This window comes from Anoplopoma fimbria, chromosome 13 (assembly GCF_027596085.1).
Source record: "Anoplopoma fimbria isolate UVic2021 breed Golden Eagle Sablefish chromosome 13, Afim_UVic_2022, whole genome shotgun sequence".
NCBI lineage: Eukaryota > Metazoa > Chordata > Actinopteri > Perciformes > Anoplopomatidae > Anoplopoma > Anoplopoma fimbria.
In genome coordinates this window covers 12,236,395-12,249,733 of record NC_072461.1, presented here as the reverse complement: position 1 = coordinate 12,249,733, position 13,339 = coordinate 12,236,395, and the positions used below count along the sequence as shown (strand labels likewise).

General features: G+C 39.5%; 1 protein-coding gene across 3 annotated transcripts; it reads right to left on the bottom strand.

The window, feature by feature from the left end:
* Positions 1-754: 754 nt before the first annotated feature.
* Positions 755-10,312, bottom strand: LOC129101714 (tumor necrosis factor receptor superfamily member 10B-like). Of its 3 annotated transcripts, none has more exons than XM_054611621.1 (10): positions 10,126-10,312; positions 7,691-7,811; positions 7,358-7,486; positions 7,111-7,222; positions 6,827-6,918; positions 6,550-6,648; positions 4,326-4,366; positions 3,918-4,151; positions 2,909-2,945; positions 755-2,627 (listed from the first exon to the last, which is right to left on the bottom strand). In XM_054611621.1, the coding sequence occupies exons 1-10, from the start codon at positions 10,144-10,146 to the stop codon at positions 2,338-2,340; spliced, it is 1,176 nt and encodes a 391-aa protein (XP_054467596.1). In that variant the 5' UTR covers positions 10,147-10,312; the 3' UTR covers positions 755-2,337. The 3 variants fall into 3 exon arrangements, with proteins under 3 accessions (XP_054467596.1, XP_054467598.1, XP_054467597.1); XM_054611623.1 differs by having other exon boundaries at positions 4,086-4,151; XM_054611622.1 differs by having other exon boundaries at positions 6,550-6,645.
* Positions 10,313-13,339: the final 3,027 nt, after the last annotated feature.

Genomic DNA, 13,339 nt, shown 5'->3' with positions numbered 1-13,339 from the left:
TTTACCAGCTCTAGGGCTCTGGCATGATGCCTCACCGTCAGGGGTTTACCAGGAAACTTTCATAGAACTGAGTCATAAATGGAGGCAAAGACATTCCTGGTAAGACAAGTCACAGCATCTCCCAGGAATAAGTACCTTTTATTGTTTTAGTTTGGTAATTGCTTGACTTGTGTGGAATTACAGAGATTTCCTCCAAATATGTTGCATAAAAGTGGTAATATTTATATCCAGTATGCCTAAGGATAACAGCAAATCTTTTTAAACAATATACTCTAACAGTCTGTAGTATGTGTCCAGGGGAAATGTAATTAAATTCCATTATCAAAGATAACAAATGCTCCTTTTCAGGTTCATACTTGTATTTGGGTTTACCTGAACACGTTTACATACTTTAATGTTAAAATTAAAAAATGCTATGTATCTAATACTGTCTGGCCAAATACACCTGTGTCACCCTCTGTCTGAAATGCTCTCTTTCAGTTCCTGCCTCTTCAGACCCCTCCCAAAAAATGTGGTCTTCAACATCTGGTCAAAGTCAGAGAGTTTAAGCCTGTCCCCCTGTCAAACCTTCAAGTTGTTTCAGGGCCCTCTCTCAGACATTATGAGCCCTATACACACACACACACACTTTCTGCAAGTCCCCATTTCTGCAGACTTTGCCTGCGGTAATTACCCACAATTCCCATGGTTTTGACTTCAAACACACGATCGAGACAGAAGACAAAGAAATGAATGAACTGTTCCATTTAAAGGCAGGTATGTCTTTATTCACTTATACATTAATTAAAAGCAAAAGCAACATGACATTCAGTTTACCTTCAGTACCTTTTGTAGCAAGGAAGTGCATGTGCTAACAGAAGCTGCTAATGCTAGCTAGAAACTTATATCTCCTTCCAACATTTCACCATGACTAGCTCCAAAGAAGAACATCTGAAACAACGGAGCAGAGCTGGACAGTTGTCAGACCCTAGTGCTATGATTGGTCAGTCTGCTTTCAAGGGCGGGACTTAGCGAAAGGTCAATTCCCCACAAAAAAGAACCAGTTTCACCATGTTGGAAGAATACAACAAAAAAAAGAAAGAAAAAAAAAAGAAAAAAAGGGATAAAGAGGGAAGTGTTTATTATTATCTTCACACATACGTATTTCAACTTTTGTCTAAAAAGTAGTAATTTTTCTCAAAAAACAAAACAATAAACTGACAAACACAGGAGCTGAGAATGAAAGAGAAAGCAACAGATAAGAAAAAAAACAACAACTTAGTAAACCAGTGGCCCACCAGTCGAACCTTTAGTGGTTTTGTAAACCTCCTTGATGTCAGTGTTGTGATCAGGACTATGACAAATGTAACAATAGGCCAGAAATGCAACGCAGACGGGAGAAATAATAGGATCTATTTTGATCAGGCGCTTTGAGAAAGTAAACCAACAGCCAAGCATGATCAAAACAACACTTTCAAATCAACATGTATACAATAATCAGGCAGAGTAGACACTATTTGATTGAAACCAAACTTAGCTGATCTCCACCTTAATAACTTCATAGTCATCCCATTGATCTTCAGGCTTTGAGTTTATAGCTTCATGCTCAAATCAGTGCGACCATTAAGACATTCATTCCTGAGTGCATATCGTTAAATATTTGACACTATAAATAAAACGCATCCTAAGGAACAAAATCATAAATAAAAAAGGTCTGATGAGCAGCAGATACACTACGTTAAACAATCGACCCGTTTTGAGATCTGGGTTTATTTTATCTTGCGAGTGAATAAGCGGTCTCTGTACAAAAGACAGCAAATACTTCTTTTAATGAAATGCTTCACTCCATGCAGAGCTGAAGGGAATTAATCTCATTCAGTCAGAAAACAAGCCAACTCATTTGAAACTGTCATATTGGAGTGTGTAAGGTTAACCAGGCTTTGTAATCAAGCCGGATCTGACCAAACACGACCCTGTGCTTCCACATCAGAGCTGTACAGTACGGCCACATGCGCTTACGGAAGTATGAGAAGCTTCCGTATAATACGCGCTGTGTAAAGGTACGAGCAATGACTTTTTTTTTTCTTGGTTGAATAGATGTGCTACTCTCCAAAAAGACCATGGCGCTAGAAAAACGCCTTGCCATCTGACCAGAATAGGTCGATACACACAGTTACTCCAACAGGCTGACACCCAACGTGATACTGGTTGAGAACCGAGTATGGGCGGCAGCCGTGTGCCATGCTGCACCAACCAGTATGGGATGGTGCATTGGCTTTCAACAACGAGGACAGCATGAGTGGTACTCACAAGACTACATGTTTTCAGAGGGGTTGTCCAAAACCAATTCACCTCTTGTTAATACTGAACATCGTAATGGCCATTGTGAATCGCTTTCTCCTTGACGGTTTCGGCTGTCCGCCTCTGATTCAGATCCAGCAATGCTTTCAGCAGGTTGTTTAAGGAGGCCTCCCTGCCCTCCTTCTCCACCCAAACAGTGAGCAGATCGTGGATCCTGTCTTCATAGGGAAGCTGTTCTTTGCTCTTGATCACGTTGTCGACGATCCCGAGGTGACGGAAGAACCTCTTGTGCTGGTTGAAGTCTAGATCGTCGAAATACTCAAAGCATTTCCTCAGAGACTCGTCACCTGCAAACAAAGACAAAGACCTTCATTCAAGCGCACTGATCTCTGTCACCAGTGTAGCGACAGCTTTTACTATGAACAATTAGGACTTTTACTTAAGTACACCTGACTTAAGAGACTGAGTCACAATGCAGGGCTGAAACAACAAGAGTGTGGCATCGTGGCTGAATAAGTGTACCAGTAGGTCACACTGTTCCATGTGCATCTGAGTCATGCAAGGAGAAAATAATAATAATAAAATAATAATAATAATAATAATAATAATAATAATAATAATAATTTACCATTCACAGGAACAAGTTTGGGAAACTCCACATCTTCCTGAATGACAAAAGAGAAAAACAATAATTTATATCCAAATAAGTCTGTTGAAATTCCTCATGAGTCATAAAGTGTATCGCCTGAATTGAGGTGTGAATGAAACTCCTCTCTTTATCAGTGTCCCAAAAAAGTCCCGTGCTTCCCTGAATTAAAAATAATTGTGTTTGTCAAATACATTTAAAAACATGCAAAGGTGTATTTCAGGTTTGAGTTGAAGGAAATGAAGGCCAATAAGGAAAACGTCAAGTTAATCTTTAACAGGTGCAACAAGGAATGTGACTCATGTGACACAAACTCTGATCAACAGATTTACAGTCTGCAACTGTGTCACAACGGGGACGAGAAATGAACCTGAAGAAGAAATGTTTCAATGTGCTTTGAATAGTAAATCAGCAGCAAGTCACAGCTACAACCACCACAGTGCTTATCTTCATTCAACTCGATTTCAAGTAATCACAACATCCAAATAACAACCATAATGATTAAAGCAATTCTAAATGGTAAATGAACTGTACAGAGCTTTGACTAGTCTTCTGACCACTCAAAGCTCTTTTACACTACATGTCATCATTCATACCCATTCCTTGTGGTCCCTCAGTCAATTTCAGGCGGCAACCTCTGGTTCTAAAAAGTGAAGCCAATGCAGAAGTGCCCTAAACCTGCATTCTTTCTACTGACCATCAGGGGGCAACGCCTGTTTGCAAAAACAAGTCAGATTGTATAAAATGACTCTACTTCTCACTTGATTTATTACCTCAGTAAACATGAGTTTATGGTCTCGATCTGTAGTCTGCATATAACAAATAGACAGTCGTTGTGTGCATGTACTAAGTTCTGTCTTGTCTTCTTGTCTCGCATGTCTTGTCTCGCAGGCAGCAAAGCATTAGCCAATAGAAACAAACAAGCAGTAAGCACTTGGGGAGGAAAGAAGCGAGGAAGGAGGCAGAGGTGGAAATGAGCGGTTGCTCTCACCCTCCTGTCGGGCAGCATTGGGGCCGTGGGGATGGCTTGGGGGGGAGGTGCGGGGAAGGCGGAGGAGAGGCCGGTTAGACTGTGCTGGGAGTTACTGGCTGAGCTGTTGAGGCTCTGGCACAGCGGTTTACACTCATCCGCCGCGTCGGCTGAGGATTTGGCTCTCACCAGTTGCCGGGGCAGGTTCAGATTGGAGCAGCTCTTGATTTCAGTGGGACAGTTGTCGCCGTTATCCTGGAGAGGAAGAGAGACATGCTTAAAATAAGAAAGTCATACTTAAACACGGGTGTCTTTGTTCTTTGAATAAAATCCACGCATTAAATCGGAGTGCGCTCACACCTATCTTACTGCTCTGGGCTTGTTCTAATTCATTCTACAGTATATCTTAAAATATTTGAAGTGACTCACCTCTCCAGGTTTCAGCCTGTTGGCTGGATTTCCCTGGGAGTCTGAAGAGAGGATGGGAAGAGAGGATTATGCAATTTAAGGAATTCCCCACAGTCCACAAGAAGCTATTTGACAGCAACTATGTGCCACTCTAATTTGCTTTAATGGATAAATCAACACTAAGTAACAAAGGGCAGAAAACTACTGCTGCTGCTGCTCTCTGATATTCATTGCAGCACCTCTGGCCAAACCAATCCGTGGTTTTAGAACGGGGGATTTAAGGTCAGCTCTGGAACCTGACCCATACGGCGCCAATCTGTGCTGGACTGGGTGGAGTTTACCAACAGCGTGGCAAAACGGTAGAGACTGGGAAGCACTCCATTTCCAAGTTTGGTCTGAATCATGACGACATGCACCCTTTACTATGTTATCATTATCATCATCATTATCATCATCATTATCATCATTATTATGTAGGCCAGTCAGATATTTGTCATCAGCAGGAAGTATTATGTGCTACACCGCCTGCTGATGTGTGACTGTCAGCTAGAACCATCAACGTCACATCTGCAATTTGCAGTCCAGTTCAACAGGTTTGTGCATCCGTACTGTTTTGACACACGCGAAGAGCGCTGCACGTGTGTGTGTGTGTGGGCGCGTGTGTCAAAGACACACAGCCTGCAGTGACATCACTGCTCCTACGTACCATCCATTAACCTAGAAAGTTCTGATAGTCTGCCCATTGTTTTTGTTTAAGCTAAACCATGCTAGCTCTGTTAGCGTGGCACATATTTAATATAACCAAAAAAAGTTTAAAAAAAAAAATTGTTCTTGTATGGGATCCTTGTTCCATGTAAGGTGCTGTTCTAAATAAACTTCACAAAATAGCACAAACAAACTAACTGCTCGAGGCAGCAGTAGACCAGATTCTGAGAGGTTAAATTACTGATTTTGTCAGCAGTCATGTTGCTTTTAGTGAGAATATTCTAAATATAGCGTACACTTAAACAGATAATGATTTTTAAGGTGTCTTAAAGCCCACAACTTCCTTAAAGCTGGCGTTCAAAAAAAAAAAAAGAACATGATCAACGACTAAAGAGCTGAGGGAGCTCAGGCATACGTCCTATGCACACTGCAACGACTAAAGAGCTGAGGGAGCTCAGGCATACGTCCTATGCACACTGCTGGTGTAATTCAAATAATACTATTGTTAATGAGTCTCACTGCCAGCTGGGGGAAGACTATAGTTCCACACTATTTAACATGAGCAAAGACTTTGAAGTGACATGAAACCATTTGGAGCTGGATTAACTGGCTACTTAATCACCTAGGTGATCAGAACAATATAATTAGAAAATATATCAATGAAGATTAATTGTTTAAATCATTTTGTGGCTTGAAAAATGTGAGAATTTCTTGCTTTTCTTTGTCTTATTTGAGTAAGTAATATGTATACTGTTTGGAAGCAATTTGATGACATCATCTCAGGAGTTTTAAGGGAGGTTTTTACTATTTTTTTTTTTATTTATCATATTGACTCAATGATTAATCACGACAATAATCAACAGGTAAATAGATACATAGTGGTTATATCTGTTATTTGCGGCCCTTAACTACTACTTAACTTGTGCAATTCAGTTTTGTTTTTCCAGGAATCAGACATTTTCTTTATTAATATGTAAAGTGATGACACAGGTGGAATGTTCGACCTGAACAACATGTATTAGTGGATGTCTCAGTACCCAGACAGGTGTGCTGCTTTATGCCAGTGTCTTTAGATTCTACACTTGACAAGACTATGATTAGATGTAAAGATCAGGCCCAAAAAACGGCACCTCATTTCCCATTATGATGGAATGTGAGTTTCTTTAGCCTTTAGCAAGACAAGCAATTCAATGTTGCACCAAATCTTGGTTGTCAGAAATGAAAATGTGACGTGTCATACTGCGTGCTATAATTTCCTTTGGCAGGTCTTAATTTCCTGACTGCACCTGTTGGCACCGTCATTGTTCCTTTCAGCATATGCTGATCGCAGCGGGGCCGGAATTCAACTAGAGCCTATTCTTCACTACCCAATAAACATGAACAAAAACGTAATGCTTTCAGTCAGCAATCGTCACTTTCCCGTATCACTTATCATTTACAAAGCACGGAAATGGAGGATTTTAATCTAGTATTTGTACATTCAAGACACTGCATTATCTTGGTTTGTCTTTCGATGTCCTAGAAATCTTTTTTTACATACCTGTTGTTTTTCGACGTCTCCACACAGCAAATATTATCGCACCGATTATCAGAGCAGCGATCAGTGGCACAATCAGTGTCACAATCACCGAGGCCTCTGCTGATGAAAAAATAATAATAAAAAAAAGCACAATTGACAACCATTAGCACCATATTATGGAAATAATAAATCAGACTTTTAAAAATAGAAAAACTGGGACATATTTGTTCAGAAAAATGCCATGAATGTGTCTATGTCTCTCTTTTAAGGAGGCATTAGCTTCCACTGAGTCGTGTACCTGAGGCAGAGCCAGACATGGGCTGCACCTTCTTGCATACTGTGTTGTTAGTGGAGGTGCAGTTCCTCGCTATCTCTTCATCATTTTTACACCTGGTTTGGAGGCAAAAAGAGAGAAATTGAAAACATGAAGGAATTGAAATGAGTGAGGCCGTCCTAGGAACAACCGTCTCATATTGAGAAACGCGTGGCGTAAAAAAAACAAAACAGGATCAAACTTCCATCACTCACTTTGAATGAACCGGGTCATCAGGTGTGTTCTAGGTTTGGTTTGCATCCACTCACCTTGAGCACTTCTTGCACACCTCACAGGGTTGGTCAGGGGCACAAAATCGTCCCGATTTGCACTGACATTCAGCATCCTGAGTGTGAGTACACGGCCTTACAATTTCCTTATCTGAGAAAGCCACGTGAAAAAAGAGCTTGTTAAGTCGGAGTTTATGCTCGGAGCACTTTGAAAAGGTTGAATATCGATTTTTTTTCCTTCCACAGTCATTCCGATCGATAGTGTAAAGCCGTCAAGCAGAATTACCTGAGGGACACTTCATGCACTTTAAACAGTGACTCAGATCGTTGCTGTGCCCGGTAAATGTCCCATCGTCGCATTCCTCACACGTCCCCTGCGATCCAAATCTGGTGCAGGGCGATGTCATGCGTGTACCTAACACACACAAACACACACATAAATAACCCCAAATCTCTGTATACACCTATTTAATCTTCAACTGCACCTGTCACTCCAGCATCTTAATAACCAATCACCATGGAGCTGCTTCAGAGCTCAGGTGCTGGATTTCTGAATTGAGCTGGTGACAGAGCTTCATTCCTCAGTGAACTAAATCAAGTGTGTGTCCATGTGTCTTACCAGCTGGACAGTTTAGACAGCAAATGTTGCCGCTTGTGTACTGGAGGCCATCCTTGCAGCCAGTGCCGGGCCCTGGAAAAGCCTGCGTGGGTTTGAGGAGCCAGATCAATATCGAAACAACCTTTGGAAAAAAAAAAGGAGACAGTCAACACGTATAAACCAAATAATGGAGTTATTGTTTGCTTCTTTTTTTTATAGAATAAATGTATTGACCGTTTGTAGAGCTGAGACGATTCAGCTGATCAATTTACTAAAAAACTGAAAAGTAATAAGCAGCAATTTAAAACAAGAATTACCACCTGGAGGTGGAAAGCCTCCACCAACCAGTCAAGTTGCAGTTTACGTCCATGTCTTTCCAAAATGTTATCATTTTATCCTATTAGATATTTGTGAAATTGTCATAATAAGCATATTAACTCTAGGTTTATGGAAGAAAAAAAAAATTGTGAGGTCCTAGTGACCTTTGACCACCAAAATCTAAACATTTCATCCTTGAGATCAGGTGGACATTTGTAACAAATTTGAATAAATTTCCTCCAGACCCTTCTGAGATATCACATGGACCAGAATGGAGGGACTAACAGACGGAGGTACAGGCGGACGGATACACAACCAGGAAACATGATGCTTCAGCCATGACTGTCGTCGGTGTGGGGGCACAAATATAAGTGATTAGGGATTAAAATATGTCATCATCAGTTTATAATTTGGCAATTTTTTTTTGACGACTGTCTGAAGTGCTTTACACATTTGGACTGATACAGGAAATTACTTGTTTACACAGGAATACCTGACCAAAGTTCTCATACTCGGAGCACAAATAAGAAAATATGAGTCACTTTATCGCGGCTAAGATGAAGCAACTCCTCATAAGGATTGCCCGACCAATAAAAAGCGTTCCTGATCAGCAGACCACATGACACTAATACACTAATACATTGTGCAATACAACATTTATAATAATTTCTGTCTGTATATATATTTTTACTGTGGATCTCTACTGTTCTTTACCGTTTTTATTGCTCATTTGCTTATTTATAATACTTATTTTGATCTTGTGTTTTTTATTTACTATGTCTCTTGTTTTGCACTATCCTCTTTGCTGCTGTAATCCTGTAAGAAAATCAGCTTAACTGTTGTAAGACTGCCATCTTAAACTTACATACTTTAAAACGAACCAACTCATGTCAGCTGAACACCAACAGTATGTCCAATTATAGTTAATACCTGGGGCCAGGTGGAAGGAATAACCAAATAAGGCAATCATGCCTGACCAGATTTATGTCCACACCCATTATTTCCCAACATTAACCCAGTTGCCCTAACACACACACAACTTCACACACACACACACACACACAACACACACACACACACACACACAACACACACACACACACACAACTTTACACACACACACACAACTTTACACACACACACACACACACACACACACACACAACTTTACACACACACACACACACACACACACACACACACACACACACACACACACACAATTCAATTAAACACGACGTGCTTAACACATATTTAACGACAAAAACAATGGAATAACGTTAACCTTGTTTTAACGAAGCAAAAAAAAACCACACAAGAATATTTCAACTACAATATTTAAAACAACTTTTTAAATCTGAAGGACACATCCTATTAATCGCCGTCCGTATAATCCTCAATACTGTCTTCAAACTTTCGCTTCCACTCGACAAGTACGCTATGTGGAGAGACATATGCGGGATAACCAAGCAATTCAGATAAAAGAGATAAAATAAATAAATAATAATGGTCAATGAAGCCATTTGGTGGATTACTACAACGCCGACATAAAGAGAGATTACCATACAGTTCATAAAATTATACATGTGGAAGTTTCAAATCCACGCATTCTTAATGGGAGTTTGGGGAACACACCCGGAAGACGTCCAGTCAAGTTCGGGCATAATGCCGGTGAATTATTTGCATTTATACTATTAAAAATGTTCATTATTACATTCTCCCCCGCAGTCGACCATGATAACCTGTTTTTGATAAGCAGTTTTGTCGTTTTAAAAAAAAAAAAAAAGAGCTTGAATGAATGAAGGAACTACTTTGTGAAGCCTAAGAGGAATGTGGCACCTGGTGACAGAGACAGACCAGAAGGGCTTTTCACGGATACATGTGATATTCCGCGAGTACACATGCAGTATTCAGCCAATACAACAGGAAATATCCCCATTTAAAAAGGGACTTCTGGGAGAACACCTTACTTCCTTAGTTTGGATGCACTCGATGGATAACGACAATATTTAACCTTTTACGGCTTGTTTATCACTTTCAGGAAACGTCGTAATGTTGTTGTAGTTTTTTTTGTACAATTCAATGACTACAAAACAGTTCCAACTCACATCATAAGCACACTTTTGGAAGGCACTTACCAAGAGAGGAAACTTGATCATGCTTTAGTATAGATGTGTTCATCCACATCGACTCATTCCTTAAAACTTATCCGTGGCAGAACGCTTAGACTGGGTCGCGTGCTGTCCCGTCTCGAACTCCAGCTCAGGTGTGGGACTGCTTCGAGGTAATGTCGTTGACGTCACTGGCTGGGCGGGGCGACAGATATCGTCCCAGAGCCAACTATCCGCCCTGCAGCCATAGGGCGGGTTATAAACAGTGGCGGATGAAGGAGTCGGCCGCCTCAGAAGTAAAAGTACGTCAAAACCCACAGTGCAGAAATACAGTACCAGTCATAAGTTTGGACACACCTTCTCATTCACATACTTTGAAGAATCTAAAATATAAAACATGTTCTGGTTTGTTGAGCATTTGTTTTGTTTACCACATAATTCCATATGTGTTCCTTCATAGTTTGGATGTCTTCAATATTAATCTACAATGTAGAAAAAAATAAAAAACCATTGAATGAGAAGGTGTGTCCAAACTTTTGACTGGTACTGTACAGTGTAGTGCAGACCTGGGCATTGTACGGCCCGCGGGATGATTCTGACCGGCCCGCGAAAGATTACATGATAATTAGAAAATAAAACATATTTTCTAATTATTTTATGGGTGGACTAAAACCGCATTGCTTTTATTTTGAAGCCCATTTATTCTCACAGTGCACGCAATCGTGCGCGTCAACTGTGCACGTGAAATGCGTGTGATTGACAACCTGTCTTCCTTCCTTGTCACCCCTGAACTGTCTACCTTCCTTGTCACCCCTGAAAAATGCGAAAATGTCGGCTCATGCCAAAAAGAGGAAAGTGGATGCCGAAAGCAGAACTTTCAAACAAATATGGACTACTAATGTTTTCTTTACTGAAGTCCAGGGTGAACCTGTGTGTTTGGTTTGTGGGGAGCATGTCGCCGTGTTTAAAGAGGACAGTTTGAAACGGCATCACGAGACGAAACATGCCGAGAAATACAAACACTTGACTGATGCCGAACGATATAACAAGTGAAATGGGACACTTGATCCTTTTCTTTTTTTCTGCACAGTTAAAAAAAAAGAACTGAAGAACACTAAAATGTGGAAATATAACAAGTGAAATGGGACACTTGATCTTTTTCTTTTCTTTCTTTTTTTTTTTTTTTTTTTTTTTGCACAGTTCTGAAAACATTAAATGTTTAATATAGGCATGTAAAGTCGTAAAGTCAAAAAGGCTACAAAACTGGGACACTTTTCTTTACACAGTTACACAGTTCAGTGACATGTCTTGTTTATTTTGGCTACAAAGATGATGTGATGTCTTTAGAAAGCTAAGAAAATCCTTGTTTCAATAGTATATGAAACTCAAAATGCCCTTTGTTATTAATGTGACTGAAAATTAGTCAAATGTTTCACATTTTGTTTATCATTTTGGAAATTCTATTTGAATAAATGATGATTTTTGAAAGCTGTAGTGTAATACTACTCTGTAAAAGCCTATGCCAAAAGAAAAGGTCTATCATTGTGCAGAATGTATACAGTGTCATAAGTTTCACAAACAAGTGTCAAGTTACGTAACTCATTCAACAAATGAGTGATTTAACAAAGTAAATGCAGAGCGATTTGTATCTGTAAATCCAAATTTGTATCTATGTTTCCAAATTAAAACATCTCACTATTTAGACATCGCATTAGCATTTTTCAAAGGAAAAAAAAGTTGCAAATCTTCACCTACTATGAGGCAGTTTTACCGGGCAAGAAAATAAGGAGTGATTTGTATTTGTGAATCTTTATATGTGCCTCTAATATACTACTCGAATATCAACGTTTGATTGGATGATTATAATTATAATTATAAAATATCATTGGATTATAACTGTGGATGTATTAATGTGTAAGCGTAACTTTTTGGTAGTATGACTACTTTATACTCAAGTAAAGTACAAGTACTCAATTACCCCCATTGCCAACATACACAGAAAAACAAACCACTTATGGAAGATGTATTTCAGATTCTTTACTGAAGTAAATGTACCAACACACCAATTAAAAAATGTAAATGTAAATATTACCAAAAATGTAGCAATATTACAATGTAAAAATACTCTGTCACAATATAACTCCTGCATTCATTCCAGTTGAGTATGATGTATAATCAGAAAAATAAACTATTATGCAGAAAGGCATTATGCAGAAAGGCCCCTTAGAACATTGAATTTTGGCTCAATATTAAATTCATGTTAATAGTGGACACCTAATTATTGGCATGTTCAAATATTAGCAGTTTTGTAATGAAGCTGGTTGAGGTGGAGCTCATTTTTTGTACTATTTTATAATCCTGCAAGTGTACCTGCAACTGAAAACACCTGTGTGGGGGAACAGGCCCTTTCATTTGTAATAATGTATTCTTTTTTATATCTTTGGTTTGTAGAATCAAAAAAACTACTAACTACAGCTGGCAGTTTGATATAAATGTAGTGGAGTAAAGTATTAAATAGCATACACATTTTAATATACTCAAGAAAGTAAATAGAGCCACCACAAAAACAGCCTTATCACTCACATTGCGTAACACTAACGCTTCAAGATAATGATGGCTTGACATATGACGCATAGGTGGAATTCCACGAATGCACAACTTGCTGGAAATGAAGGAACCAATGACACAATCGTGCCCACAACAACAACAGCTCCACGGATGTGACTCAATGTTGAAAACAACATGAATAGTCGGATAATAGCCCATAAAAGTCTCATAAGAAAGTTATTATAATCACGTTGAACCAGCTGACTGCCTTCAACTCTCGTTCATTTGTCCTGCAAGTAACCCAACACACAGACTTTACACTTTAGTCTTTCATTGTCCCCAAGGGGATATTAATTTCCACAGAACCACATTTCATTCAACAATAACAATGCAGCACACAATGACATGGACCTGCTGTTTAGGGCGGCTATGACTTCAGGGATCACGCTTGTCCCAATGCAAGCTACTTGAGCTAGTTAAGATGTAATCTAGTTCACACTGTAGATCACTGCACCAAAATAGTTTATTTTCAATTCCATTGTCCGTGACGGAGGCACTATCCGGTGGTGTCAGACCTCTCGGAAAATGTTGACATGTGGTCCCAATTTTCCTTCAATTTCTCCAATCAGAAACAAGCTAAAGTGATGACACTTACTCTGCACATGCTCAGTAGGACTATCTCTCTGACTGTGGA

Excerpts from the sequence above, each read along its gene's own strand:
- LOC129101714 (XM_054611621.1), bottom strand. The coding sequence starts at position 10,146 with ATGATCAAGTTTCCTCTCTTG. Across the intron at positions 7,487-7,690 it reads CTGTCTAAACTGTCCAGCTG|GTACACGCATGACATCGCCC; the intron begins GTAAGACACATG and ends TGTGTGTGTTAG. Across the intron at positions 4,367-6,549 it reads GAGACGTCGAAAAACAACAG|ACTCCCAGGGAAATCCAGCC; the intron begins GTATGTAAAAAA and ends TCCTCTCTTCAG.